Source organism: Rhea pennata, chromosome 8, assembly GCF_028389875.1.
Source record: "Rhea pennata isolate bPtePen1 chromosome 8, bPtePen1.pri, whole genome shotgun sequence".
Lineage (NCBI taxonomy): Eukaryota > Metazoa > Chordata > Aves > Rheiformes > Rheidae > Rhea > Rhea pennata.
Genome location: NC_084670.1, coordinates 24,161,684 through 24,176,838, shown reverse-complemented (window position 1 = coordinate 24,176,838; position 15,155 = coordinate 24,161,684). Strand labels below are relative to the sequence as shown.

At 34.2% G+C, this 15,155-nt stretch overlaps 1 protein-coding gene across 8 annotated transcripts in view; it reads right to left on the bottom strand.

Moving 5' to 3' along the window:
- EEIG2 (EEIG family member 2) overlaps nt 1-15,155 on the bottom strand; it is a 29,257-nt gene that overhangs the window by 3,503 nt on the left and 10,599 nt on the right. For 2 of the 8 annotated variants that reach the window (XM_062581212.1, XM_062581219.1), the window contains exons 2-11: nt 14,725-14,845; nt 14,086-14,115; nt 13,663-13,779; nt 12,358-12,404; nt 9,834-9,940; nt 8,822-8,926; nt 7,327-7,513; nt 7,109-7,236; nt 6,693-6,762; nt 579-806 (exon numbers count right to left, since the gene is read on the bottom strand). In XM_062581212.1, the coding sequence (XP_062437196.1) occupies nt 683-806; nt 6,693-6,762; nt 7,109-7,236; nt 7,327-7,513; nt 8,822-8,926; nt 9,834-9,940; nt 12,358-12,404; nt 13,663-13,779; nt 14,086-14,115; nt 14,725-14,845 (1,036 nt within the window). In that variant the 3' untranslated portion in view covers nt 579-682. Of the gene's footprint in view, nt 1-414; nt 807-4,969; nt 5,123-6,692; nt 6,763-7,108; nt 7,237-7,326; nt 7,514-8,821; nt 8,927-9,833; nt 9,941-12,357; nt 12,405-13,662; nt 13,780-14,085; nt 14,116-14,724; nt 14,846-15,155 lie in introns of those variants that run through there. The other 6 variants (XM_062581215.1, XM_062581213.1, XM_062581216.1 and 3 more) reach the window with 6 other exon arrangements.

The following is a 15,155-nucleotide window of genomic DNA, read 5'->3' as shown; positions in this document are numbered from 1 at the left end:
ATGTGATTTGAATCATTCAGTTACAGCTGAGTTATGTGCATCTCATAAGTTAGCTATTGGGATTCTTTTTCTACTGAAAGAGTAGAAGAAACGTAGGAAAAAAGCTTTTGAAATGGCAGAATATTTTTTATGCAAAGATTTAATTGCTTTTTCTTTCTTGTATACAAAACAAACCGAACTGTTCATGTTCAGTATTGCATTACTGGGAACATCTCATAAATAAAATGCACTGACACTAGCATATACTTAAAGGAAGATACTGGGGAAATATTATTAGCTCATAAGAAGAGGTGCTAAAAAGACTACCAATGTATAAACAACTTTGATTTTAGTACATGCAACTCCGAACTTGAGTAAAGCTTTTATGTTTGTTCGCTTACTCGTTTTTACAGATTTCCCTTCTGATTTATTTTTAGAAACATGTTACTTAATGCTTTCATGTCTTTAACAAGCAAGCAACAAAGCTGAATTAATCCGTCCCACGGAAACATCAAGAAATATATTGAGAGTATGTGTTTGCCTTTCTCCTTTTTGGCAGATTCTGCTATTTGGCCATTCAGAGAATTGAGTCAACTTACTTGTCATAGAAGCTTGCACTGGTTCAAGGAGTGAAGGGAGGAAAGCAGGCAGGAATGACCACTTAAGTGCAGAGAAGGCAGAATTACTTGTTTTGCTTCTAGAATTACAGGAAGTTATTTTTTTCCGTGCCAGTCTTTGCCTGTATGTTATGTTGTCCCATGTCAGAAGGTCCATAAAGTGCACCTAAGTGTTCTTTGATAGCATGCAAGTTCTGGTGCTTCATAGCTCTAGAGGTAAAGTAAAAACTCTTAATGCTTTCTGCACAATGAATTGATAGCTGAACTGAGTGCCAAAACAGTAGTTTGTACTGTAATTATTTGCAATTTTCATCAACTTAGAATTTTTGGTAGAAGAACAGCTATTTACTTAACGCAGTACTAAAAAACTTGTTTATATTTGTGTTGAATGCAAGGCAGTATGCTGATGAGAAAGGAAGTATATAGACCATAAATATGGGGATGGAGGGGTATTTTTTATATATACCTCCTTAAGTTATGCATACTGTATGTCATGACTTTAAGTCATTAAAGTCAATTGAGAAGGATTAATTTTTTTTGTCAGTTGCCAGATGAAGAGGGACTATATACACAGTACCCTTACTTTTCCCAAGTACAGCTAGTTGTAGACACAGGGGAGGTTGTTAATTGTTTAATTCATTGATATGCCTGAAACTTTAAAATTTACTTTAATTTGCATGATAAGATTCATTATATAATAAGTGAGAAGTAGTATGAGAGTTACTAGTTCCCTACACCCTAAAAAATGGAGATCTGCTTCCCAGAACATGCCCTAATCTAGCTAATTCATGATATCCCTTATGCGTTAAAGAATTAAGCTTAAGACTAGTTTAAGTGACTAGTTTTGCTCATTTTAATATTTGTTTTAACTTCTTTAAATAATGGTACATACTCATTTTTGTAGCTGGGCGACATATATAACTTGCATACTGATGATGCAATTTAATACTTTAGACTAGGTATGAAGTTTAATAAGCTGCAGAGGGAAAAAAATTTCTAAAAAGGAATAGGGAAACTGAAGTTTGCTAAGGTTTAAATTAAATTTGCCTTCTTTGCATTAAAAAAAATTGTTTAGAAACAGATTCTAAGCTGAAGACATAATTTTATTGAATGTATGAGACTCTTGCATTATGTACTTAGAGTAAAAACAAAATCATACCCCAAACCATTTACTAAATGACAATCTGATACATTTATAACAGTTTACAGCAAAGAAAATACCACATCTAAATTTGAAGGTCATATTCCACTTGCCAAATAAGCACAGTTAGGGAATCTCTTCAAAGAGTTACAGCTCAGTTATAAAATAAAATACTGGAATACAGCTTTATTAAAAGCTGAATTCCCATGTAAACTTACCTCCTATTTAAAAGATCTCCTAAGGCAAGACAGTAACTGGTTTCTAGTAAACAAAATGCCTAGTCTACGTCAATTAGCTCTGTTTTAACATAGAATACAAATCTGGGCTATGGAAAAAACACCCTTAGGAATTACATAAATACTTGTACAATGCTTTAAAAAGCATACTTTGTTAACTGTATCTCCCTCCTCTTCCCCCATTAAAAGAGTAGTACATGACCACCTAACTAGTATGTGTGATTTTGATAGCTTTGTCAAAAGTGTACCAATGTTCAGGAGTGCTGAAAACAATATAACTAAAGTTCCACGTGTCTTTCAACTTGCAGTAGGGTTTTTGTAACAAAAGCTTGTGTGAGCTTTGTAATAGGATAGGAAACTCATGCTTTGAGAAATAGCAGAAAATAGTTATAGCAGTTACTATGCATTTTCTGTTTCAAATTCCTATGAAGGACAAAAACCACAGCTAGATAAATACTTCTAAACATTAGAACTCAAACAGGTAATAACAGGAGGTTAAATACGTGACATGAATAAAAACTTTCATTCCTTAAACAAGACTGATTAGTGATGCTATATAATAGGCACTAAATGAAAATAACACTTGGCAGTAATTAACTTAGTATCTCAGCCAAAGGCTGGACATAATGGAAGAAAACCCTATGTTTTACAACAATCTTTCCAGGTTCTTTACAAATCCTAAGATTCTTTTGAACAAAACAATAATGGCATCTATTGTAGACTTAAAAATTTTGTTTAACTAACATTATATCAAGTGAAGAAATTTAGGTTATCTTAAAGATAAGTTGGCCTTGTGTCTGCTCTCCTGTTCAGAAGAACAGAGATCATAGTGCAGCATAACAAGTTGCTGTATTTCCAGCAGAAGTAGATTGAAGATGGAATGACTCAATTTTAACATTCTCAGAAGCCAAGAGTTACTAGTATTTGTAAATAGACAAGGGGAAAAACAGAATAAAATGAGTAGTTGATCAATACAGAACCATTCATCTAACTTCTAGTAGTTTTTCTTCATGGAGTGGAAAAAAAATGAAAATTGGGAGAAATGGCAGCTATAGTCACAGGTCATACTCACTACCACATTATTTTTAGCCTATTTTACTTTTTTTTACTTAGTGATGGGCTAAAGGGATTAAAAGAGTTTGTGTGCACGTTCTGAATTTCAGGGGAAGGAAGAAAATTTTAAGCTTTGCTCCACTATCAGTAATTTTACAGTCAATGATAAAAATGAGCATTTTATAGGAAAGTTAGAAGTTGACTGGGCCTAGATCAATTTTACAAAGCATTATAACTGTTGTCCAATTCATAAAAATACCTCACTTAACTTTGAAATAGAAAAACTTAAATCCTTTATTTTAAAAAAGTAATACAAGCATGCATTTCTAGCCCCATTATGTAAACACAGTAGGAATATTTTTGAACGTATTTCTTTACAGACTATTAACAGCAGCTAAAATACAACCTTTGTATTTATACTTTTTAAGCTATTGGAACAGACCAAAGTAGAGATGATAATGAACAGCAAGAAATAAAAGTATTTAAGTACCATAATTGAGAAATAGCTCATTTATTTTACTCAATAATGCTACTCAAACTGTAGCATTTGTTAAACTATTAAAATACAGCAGCTCCAAGCCTGAATTAGAAGTCTCACCTCATACATTCCTATAAAAACAGATTCTTTTGTATTCAGTGAAATTTTAAAAGATTTTATCTTTTCTGTCACAGTCAATTATTTGTGCAAATTTAAATACAGTACATTTACCTTAATGTAATAATGGACAGATGAAGGAATAAATGTTTTACATGAAATGACAGGTCTGTTACGCAATAAAGCTTTATCTCAGAGTGCTGAGAGAATGTATACAATAAAGTGCTTCTCTTAGTAAGTTATAGTAGTTTAGATACTTGTCTATTTTTAAAGCTTAAGTTGTCTAGTAGAGTTTAATCTCCCTGTACCTTTCTTTTCCCTCAAGGCACCTTCAAAATACAAGCAAAGCACTAAGCAGCTGTGAAGGATTAAGCTACATAAGTTCATAGTGGTGTAAGTTATTAACTAGTTTGTTAAACAGTACCATTCATTGCATTTCAGGGTTCTGCATTGAAGGTTCTGTGGAAGAACCTTTAAATTCCAGACTTGAAAATCCTAGAGACAAAATGGCTTTCTGGATATTACATTACTGTGTCTTGGTATTTTGATGCTGAATCCCATTTTTTGTTACTTACACAGAGCCAGATGTCATATTTTGATATGCTTAATCCTCTAGACTTCATTTAGAAGTAACGCAACCTATTAATGGATAGTTGATATTTATTAAGTAGTTGCTTTTCTAATGCATCTGAAGCTAACCTCTGGTGTTCTACTGTATAATAAGGTTATGCTCAATACTTTAAAGAGAGTGTTTTTGATATGTTTAAAACATATTTTGGCGGTTTTGTGGAGACCATAATCTTTACTTCATGTTAATTCTGATAGAAGGAATTAGCTGCTGTGAGATTAAAATTGCAAGTAGGATCAAATTAAGCCCAGTTAATTTCTTCAGGTTCATTTAAGACTGATTCCTTAATGATAAGGCTTCTTTAGAAAAGAAGTTTCAAACAAGGCATATCATCATCATTGATTTCCTGTATAAAACACTGAAATGGAGGCAGGTTTAGCTCATTTGTTTAGAGCGTGGTGCTGCTAATGCTAAGGTCATGGGTTCAGTCTGTACGGGCTATGCTGAGGGTTGGACTAGATGATCTCCAGAGGTCCCTTCCAACCTTACCATTCTGTGAGTCTATGAAATAGGACCCACTTATCATGCTTCCACAAAGATGTTTCACACAACTTACAAAGCATGTAATTCACTAACATCAGATAAAGCTCACAAAAACAGTTTAAGTGCTTGCACAAGGCATACATGGCTAAACATTGCTTTCATACCACAGAAGACTTGAAGCTCCATGAGCAAGAGGCATTTCATTAGTGAAAAAAGCCCTCCCTCCCCCCCAACTACCTTGCATTCAGTTCATCTTGTCTTCTACAACTCTTATAACAGAGCAAACAAGAACTGACATATCCACTCTGGAGCTCCATTTTTTTTTCTTCTGTTTAAGCTCTTCTGCTCTAGCGTTTTATCACCACTTGTTCATATGCTCCAGATTCTACTCTGAAAGAATGTTTGAAAGACATTAGTTCAATTCTGATTTAAATGGAAGTTAAACAGGGAGTATCAGAGCAACAGCAGTGTATGCTGGAAAAAGAGCAAGAATTTTGCATCAGAACCGTTAAGTCTGAAGGTTAGAAAACATCCACTGTTACCATGCCATTGCATAACCTACAGCATAATGAATTAAATGGTTTTGTGTTACATACAGTCAAATAGAAAGAATGATAATATAATGTTACTAAGGCCTGCAAAAGAAGTTACTGTTGGACATCTCTATAGTTCCTTACACATTAGGGGAAAAGAAATCAGCATTAACATACTCAGCCAATGGAGTTATTTTATATAATTTTTTTTATATAAGTAAAAAAAGATACTAAGATACAAAAGTGTCATCTTTGTTCACATTAATTGTGAACAGTTACAGAACTTTATTTGCTTCTCCCCTGTGGCAGAGCATAGTGGGAAGTTTTACATGCCAAGTTACAGCACTGTGTAAAAAGGAGGTCAACCTGTGGCTTAATAAGAGATGCCTAGCGTATATTCTGCCTGGACCATTTTGGAAACTGAATTAAAACTAGATGTCTCTGTATATTACTGTATTATGTTCTGTACTCATACACATTGTGCTAGATAAAAAATAAGCATGCCCTGTCTGCCAATAAACCAATGATTTATCTTTTAACCATCAGTATTGCTTGCTTGTATAAAATGGTTTTATTACTGTCAGATGATCAGCTGCCTTCATACCTAATTCCAGAGGTACTTGCCAAAGTTAGAGTACAGTTGCTATGTTAATTTCTTCAGATAATAATAATAAAAAAATCTAAAGTTATACTGAAGTGCAGAATCCTCATATTAGAGCATCTTCTTAGCCTTTTATAATGTTTGCTCATCTGAAAAGACTAGCACGTTCAGCTTAAGGTGTATGTCATACACTATTTGAAGTAGTTTTAAAGAAAAGTAACTGCCCAATTCTAACAAAGACAACTATGTGAATACAGTCTGAGGCAGATCACAGGGCAGTGTTTAGGGCTATAACTAGGTGAAAGATGAACAAGCTTTTGCAACAGGAAAAATGTAGCTTATGGAACCAAAAAGTGTTGTGAGCAAGAGTCTAAACTAAAGGAAAGAAAGTTAGGCTTGATATCTGTGTATCTGCTCTGATACTGATGTAGTTTGCTACCATAAGGACAGATGGCTAAATCACTTTATATTTCCTTCCAGCTCCAGAGTAATATAGTGAGTCTATAAAGCTAAGACTGCTACCTGTTTTCTATGTCCATACCAGATACTACTCATATCTGAAGATTTTAGAACTGAGACTTCAAAAGTTGGAGCTTCAGGACTTCCAAAAGTTAGAATGCTTATAGTGGCACATCAGTTTGGACTGGGGAACTAATATAGCTTAAAACCTGACAATTTTTGTTTGTTTTTAGTCCCTCAAACGATGCAGAATGAAAAGATTGAAGATCAAGAATATATATACAGAAGATCAATAATATATATACAGAATAATTGTTGTGTAAGATGCATTTTTGTTTAATGATACCCATGGATTCAGGCTACATACCTATTAGGTAGATGATGGCTTCCAAAAGAAGTGCTTCCACCAGGGCCCACAAATAATCTTAAACCTTCCTCTAAAAATGAAGTGAATTAGCATATGTTAGCTTCCTTTAATATTGCCCTAAAAACAAGTAATTTAAAATCTTAATTTTATAAATGATTCTTTCTGATGCAAATATTTTAAGCAATGAGAAACAGAACTTCACAGGTTATAGCTTAGAGGAACTAAATTGCTTGTATTTCATACTTAAAGTAACCTTTTGGGAAAGTTACTGGAGTCATGTAAGAGTCTGTTGTTTCAACTTCTGGGAGACAGGATCAAGCAGAAGATTGTGATCCACATGCATATTCCCTATGATCGCAAGCAACAGGAACTAGGAAGAAAATAAATAAGAAATAAGTTTCCTTATTTCTCCATACCTTCTGCACTTGAATCTAAACTGAAGTCTTGACTTTGGAGTATTTTTTCGACTATATCATCTGCATCAACTCTGGTAGCATCAACCCTCTTCAGCTGTGACTCCACAGAGTCTTGCTTCACAGGATGCCTGCAAAGATGAATATATTTAGAGCATGAGAAGTGATACAAAATATTACTACATTGTACTTGTTAGATAAGCCTTTCAAGTTAAATGTACCTGCAGTGTTTTTCTGAGGATTCATTTTTAACAGATGTATCAAAGTTTTTTTCCATTACTTTTAGGTCACTCTCTTCACATGGTTCTAGAATACTTCCAATTCCTGTTGAGGTACTATCCACTGAGGCATTTCTCCTGTGGCAGAGTTCAGAGAAACTGGATGATCTAGAGTGACACGTACTGTATCCTGTTGGGAAACAGAAGAGCTAGGTTATGTATGCTGTTGACTGCCAAGGTTATTACTTACCTTTTATCATCCTAAAAGCAGAACTTGTGTTTTGACTCCTTGAAAAGAAACTTACAAAAAGAAGCATTACAAATGTGTGTGCACACACAAACTAGGCAATTCACGTAGTTTTTTTGTATTTTTGGACGTGCCATTTTCTCTTTATTCTCGGATGACTGTATAATTAGCTTGGATCTGCTGGTCTAGGTGTTTTGTTTGACATTTTTAGGAAAGAAAGGGGTTTTCCCCTTTTTTCTCTTCCCTCTTTTGAATCACCAAGCAGAGTTACTGGGTATGTTTTTCATTATCTTGTTTTTTTAAAAAAATGCAGGATAAACAAATCCTTTATTTTTTTTGCTCATTTCCTGCATGTAAAAGTAGATGACAGATTGAAGTATTTTTATGAAAAGCTATGACTTTTTATGTTCTTTTTCACTATGGGAAAATCAGCTTCAGTCAATGTATCCATTTGATTTTGGTTTGTCCAATTTGATTTCTCCCATGGAGGGAGGGGGGAACATGAATCTGTTCTCTCTTGATCTTAAATAGATTTTTTTTTTAAATCAATTAACTTCTGTTACTATTTTCTATTACATATGGCTAAGCACTACTGAAAGCTAATTATATACTTTGAAGCACATGGGCTGTTCCAGGTTCACTACTAAATATTCTGTGTAGTGATGGAATAGTTTCAAGGCCATAGAGGGAAGCCAGACGGTTTTCTACAGAACCATTACTAAAAAGCCTCTTTTACCCCAGTTTCTGGATTTTTTTTTTTTTTTAATAATCTGCCATTCAAGCACTCTTAAATGCTACCTGCTATCCTGTTCAACATACGTAAGTGACAGCAACATCAATCTCCAGTCTATTCTCCTAATCTAAATATCTTGCTTCCTAACAAATACAGTAACTTGTGTGTCATTAATTCTGTTCAAGCTTTAGAACTGAGTAAGCCTCCATTCAAAAATTAGTTGGTTTTACACACACAAAAGGTAAAAATCTTACTGGCATGTTACTTGGTGTGATAAAGCTAAGGGAAAAAGCTCTGTCACATACAAACAGATACTAAATTATGCTTTTAAGGAGAAAAAAGTTACTCTTCTGACTTGTTCCCCTCTTACAAACCCCTCTCCAAACGTGAAACTCTTAGGAAAAGTTTCAAAAGTTCAAATTTCTTTTAAACATTAAAAATATACTTACTTTCTGCAGGTTTAAAATTGTGGAAGTTAATAAGAAACAAGAATTTGTAGAAAAATTGGTAACAGCTACCTGACAGTTTTGACTGCTGACTTGCATAGCTTGATGTTCTGGAATGTCCGTATGCACCAAGTTCGTCCGGGACTGAGGCACTCTTTGCTGGGATATCTGCAACACCTGCAAGTAAGATAATGTTGCTAAAGCCAGCATTATTCATAGTCTTCCTGTAATTTTCATTAGACTCAAATATCACATTTCCCAAATATGATTTTTTTTTTAATGAACCTTTCAAAGATGCAAGTGCTGCAAAAAACATAATGCATGTTAAGGAGTAAGTACTTGCTTAAAAAAAAGTAAAACAGTGTGTCATGGAAAATTTTGTATGAAATATAGTTCTAGGTTCATCTTTGCTGTAGATATTAAAGAGATTATTATGCTTTTCATAGTAGAATGAGATGCTAGAAGTTTTCTAATTGAAATTTCACAAAAAGTAACTCTAGTTAGGACAAGTTATGTTAGGATTAGGGCATGAATTAATAATATGTGTAAGAGCCTGCAGCTTGTAAAAATAAAATTTCAACTTGTAATAAAGTGTTGTGATTTATTTTTTTCCTCATTAATTACATTTCAGAGTAACTACTTCAATTTTAAACAACACTTAGAACTCCTACCGCTCAAAATTTATGTTTAAATGTCTTAAGTCAAATTTATGTGTATCCTCCAAAGCTCTGAAGATTAAGAGCCAAATTAAATGCTCAGTCAAAATATAAATCCAAAACAAATCAAGAAATTTGTCTTAAAAGACAAGGAAAGTTTTTAAACATTAAAAATGTTTAAAAAACATTAAAAAAATAGCCAGGTCATCAAGCCCATTTTTCTTCTCTCCTTCCCTTAAATAAACTGTAATAAAAGTAAATGAGAGATTCCACTGATGTTATCTGGGAGAGTATGTCTCACAAAAAAAAAGCAAGAGAAGGTTCATTTGTGGACCAACTATCAACATTCCTTTAAGATTAGAAGTTTTTGTAGATCTCCTTGAAGCTAGTTAGCAAAAAATTATGAAATTAAGGGCATTATTTCATACCTGCCATTCCCAGATGTACTACTTTCAAATTCTCTCCACCTTTTCTGTCTTCATGCAAAGATTCTGATTCTCCAGGAATTGCTATAGACATTGCTGTGGAAGGAGGCCTGTAGTAAAAGAGTAGTTAAGATTTGCTGCATTTTTGCTGTGATCTTTTCAAAATGAACAGTACAGATTCCTCAAAGTAAGTAGGCATAACACATTGTGCTTCAGGTTAGTGATCTTGTAGGTTGTTTTTTTAAGTCTGAGAACATTCCGCCTAACCCCTCATTCAAAAAAAGCTATAGCTATTGCTTCAGAACATTTTGCAGAGTCTATCTGTTTCCAGAGTCCTCTGGGACTTCTGTGCACCCTTGGAAAGACCTTTCCTTTTTGATGATTAATGGAATGATGTGTGTTCATTTTGGAGTTCTAATTGTGCCTTTTTTTTTTTTAAGCATATGAATCACAGGATAATTTATATTGAATTATATATGCCTTACCTCATGGAATATGTGACAAGATGGTAAATTATGGTAAACAACAAAAGCACCCACACAAATTCCCACAACTACAGGTAGCCTGTTTGGCTTAAATGATTTGACTGTGATGTAAACCTGGCTTCTTTTTATCTCTTCTACAGTACACAAGGAGATGCTGGGCTGGGCCCTCCCTCCACCTTTCTTTCCCCTGCTTCCTAACAGAGGATGGTCTCTGGTATCACCTCCATGCATTCCCTCTAACTTCTGCCTTCTTCAAATTAAAAAACATTATGTACCACATCATTTAAGTTTGGTTCAATGTTAAAAGAATTTTTCCACAAAGCTTAAGTGCTTGTTTCAATTTATAGTAAAATTCAAATGGATATTAAAGAGTTTTAAAAAATTGTTTTGCTAGTGTGACAGAAACTACTTTGATTAGAAAATGACAAAGTGAAAGGAATCTTCCCTTGCAAGCAGTAAAATTACAGCTAATGTAGAGTTTTCAAAATCTTACCTACATTTTTTTTCTGTTATTTTGATTTTTAGAACAGACTGTTGCTCTGCATACAAGCAGTATTTGATGACATTTTTTGCACTTGATACTAAGTTAACCACTGTCTGCACAGTAATATGTACCTTCTTATGTTAAATTTGAAAGCCAAGGGGTGGGAAGCAAACACTCCTAGAAGTTTCCTATGCAAACGTACCTATGTGACTTAAATATCTAACATACTTTTAAAAGCAAGACTTGAATGCTTTCAAGATCATCACCCCAGATCAAGTGTCAAGCCTTCTAGACTTCATAAAATATGTTGCTGATCAGATTGGGAAATTGTTTTAAGGCTTATTTTTTCCTTCTACAAAAAATCTGGATTAGATAAAAATTATTGTTATGTTTGTGTCAAAAGTTTATGTTCCAGAAAATCATTGTATCATCGGTTTTGAAGAAAATGCCACGACTGAATAGTTTCAGTCAGAGATTTTTTCCTAGGGAGCTAAATACTATATAAATATTGATTTCAACTATTTAAGTACCAGCCAGTGGAGAGCAAGAATATAATGTTTTATTAGCATACAAGACTAATAAAAAACTGTTCATCAGTACCAGTGATGTATAGCACCTATGTGTTAGTAGGTCTGACTCAAAGTAAATCCAGGAGTGCTAGTAACTGGGGATAAAGAAAACCTCTCATGACACAAATGCCACGTAAGAGTTCCACTTCCTACTGATAAGGATAGCTAAGTCATGGTTAGCAAGACAGTTGTGCAGTCTCTGGAACTGGGAAGCTTGCCAATTGCACTGTACAGTTTAGTCACCCAATAAGCTTGTGGGCCTCCTAACAAGATGGCTTATTAGTCTAGAAAGAAGGCAACAGTTTCTCACATCTGTTTTTTTCTACCACAGGATTTTTCTGTCCTGTGGTTAGTTACAAAAGCTGATACTTGCTCTAGCAAAACTATTACATTTCCTTAGCTACAGACTATGCACAAGGAGAACGAAGAGTTCTGAATACATATATAATGTATTTTCAAGACCAGCTACCTTCCACCTCAGATGTCACCTCCTCTATCCTTAATTGAGTTGCATAATGTCCTTGCTATGGAAAAATTCCTGAGTGGTTTCTCTTGTGCCCAGTCATACCACACTTTGTTTTTTAAATAAGGCTTTTAATATCATCTGAGATGTGTGATCAAAAACCTTAACAGTACATTTTCCACAAGCATTAGTCAAATTACCCCAGACCTAGTACGTGTATTTAGACTTGCTGCAGGAACAATGTTTCCTCTAAGCATTTATTTGATCCTCTCCAACCCCTGCCATCATTACAAATGTAGAAGGTAATATGTAGTATTTTCAAGCCAAGCATAAGTATTTAGGAGAATTGCTGTATTTCTGTCAGTATTTTTTTCCAAGTTACCAAGTTAGCCATCATTAAGCTACCATTTCTTTTCCTGTGCTTATTTTTGACTACTGTTGTCAGATTGGAGAGTTTTATATGCATTATTAGAAGTATAATTCTGAATATGGATTAAACACTGTCCCACACAGATTTCAAACTTACATTTTAAAACATGGGTCTCCAGACATTAGCTGCATGTTGATCAAAACCTATAAATCAAGAAAATTAAAGTCACTTTACAATGAAAAAAAAGTCTGTAATATATAATCATGTCACTAAATTATATTTGCACAAATCTTAAATATAAGTGAAATAAAATGGTATCACAAATGTACAAGATTATAAACATGCTTACACAAAAATTTACATTTTTGATCTTAATATATGTGCAAACCCCACAAAGGAAAATATTATTACATAGTTGCACTTACAAGATTCTGTATAAAGATACATAGCTGAAGAGAAAAAAAAAATCTTTCAGTCATTAATAATAAAGATAGATTTCCTGTCTCTATTTTTCCCTGAAGTCAAAATGAAAGATCTGTGTGCAAACAGAACTTCTTTCGAAACAGTGGGGGCTGAAGTATGTTCTTTGTTTCCCAAGAGTGTTTAGCAAGCTGCCAGCACACAAGAACTGGCTGTGCTAACATCAGAAATAAAATAAAACCACAAAAGGTAAATAATGCCACAGGACTACAATGCATTGAGAAGGCTTGTTAGCTGGGCCAAAGCTATCAATTTACAATTTTCTCGCCAAAGTTTATGAATGTCTTAAAGGTAAGTAGAAAGTGCTAAACAGTATATTCAATAGTACAATAAATTAATCCTAATGTCTTCGTAGGGCAAGAATTAAAATCTACTTGTAACATGCTGTATGCTGTTATTTTCAGGTTTACACAGATTATGCCACTGTTCCATTATTCTTGGACCAATAGGAAAGAGAACAGCATGGTGGTTCTCTTCCAACAATTCTCACACTTATTACTATCAAATAGAAAAGGGAAAGTTTCAGGATACAAGACAGTGTTGAAGCTGGTTTATACATAAACAAGCCAATTAAGAGAGTTACTCTTAGAGCTACATAGGAATTTGCCAAGGATTCAAGATAAAATTGATACATTTATATGAATGTATTAACTTCTTCACTGTGCTTCAGTATTCAATTTTTTAATCCTTGTTAGAGTAGGAACACCTTTTGAACATTGTTTTTATTATTTATTTATTTATTTATTATTTTTACAGCTATCCAGTTGGATTTCCAAGAGTAGGACAAATTCTATTTTGGGCTGTATAGATTCTTACGATTCTCTCTAAATAAGGCTTATATTTTCACTACCTATCACTAACTAGTTTTCAGCAAACATGTTTTAAATCTCACTAAATGTTTGATAACACCATGCTGGTTTTGGTTCAATAACTTACTGCTTTCTATTTTATTAGTAAAAGTATGAGAAAGGAAAAAATTACTTTGAGAATGGAGTTATCCTGCCTTGTATTTTTGGTATCATAACCTTCCAGTAAACAGCGCCGAGTGGTATTTCCTGATCCAGCAAACTCTGCTAGGTTTAGATCTGCAAAGCCCAGCTATTAAGAGAAAATAAACATGTTAGTAAGCATATTGCTGAATGAGAGCATCTGCTGCATGCACTGTATTGAGTGGCAGTCAATAGCAGTTTCCCTCAAATGTGAATAAGATGATGCCCATTACAGGGAAAGGCCCAAAGCAAAAAGCAGAAAACAAACTTTGAGTGTTAAATTCTGCATAGCTGTATTTTTAATTACAGATTTAGTCTTGGTGGGGGGAAGAAGAAGGAAGATTTTCCATATTTTTAGTAGTAAACACATGAGCTAATTCATAGGCAAGATTAAGTATATCTCTATTCTATTTACCTTTGCATATGCCTTTCCTCCTTTTAACTCCTGGGGGGAGAAAAAAAAAGACACACTAGCAATTAATGTAAATCAGCCATTAAAAATACTGTCTTTAAAAAAAGGAAAAAAAAAAAAAAAACACGTAGCAAAAGTAGTTTTAAAACAGCTGAACACACATTTCTAGGCTAGTACTGTCGTCATTTAGAACTCGGTATTAATAAGGTCCTTGGCACACCCCAGCAGAAGACTGTCACCTTGTGAGAAGAGGAGGGCAGTGCCTGATAGCATACCAGCATTTGGCTTCTGAACAGTTTAGCCCTAGTGTTAGGAAGTGCTGTGCACAAAAATGCTAGCACAATTCAAGGTTTCTAAGCTTACTGCTGCTTGCTAGAAGTATCTATCAAGGCCTAGCTTTACAATGACTGATGAGCAGCTCCTTTGCTGTCCTGCTAGATAATAAACTTTTTAATAAAAGCAGTAAAAAAAACATGAATTAGTCAAGCTAAGGCAATTAGTAATAAAATTACTATGTAAATTTTGACTAGAAGAATATTGGACTGGTAACAGTTAGAATTTTGTTTTATGAAGTTTTAAAAATAAAACCAGAACAAGTGAAGCAACAGTGGGGAAGGAGAAGAGGGAAGAGAAGATATTCACCTTCCGTACAGACACCCTGCAGATGCAAGTATCCAGAATCCCTGTTGTGGCACTGGCACTGATTTTACACATAAATAAGAACCTTTTCTTCCAGCGGACACAGTTTGCTTGAACCACCTCCCTGCAAATAGAAAAGATGCACTTAAACATACATTTGGGACCATAAAAAGCAATAAGATGGACAGCTTTAGAACGAACACTGGTTCTGCTGTTTGTGGAATGATTCGCTTCATACAAAGTCTGCTTCCAAGCCTGAATAACCACCATTCATTTTTCTCTTTGTGTAGAAAGACTGATGACTGTTTCAAGACTCGGACACAATATTAGACCTACAGAAAAATTTAACATACATATGTTTCTACAGATAGATGAAACCATGATTTCCCTGGTTTGCCTAGGGAGAGTGATGTTTTCCTGGGCATTAGCTCCCT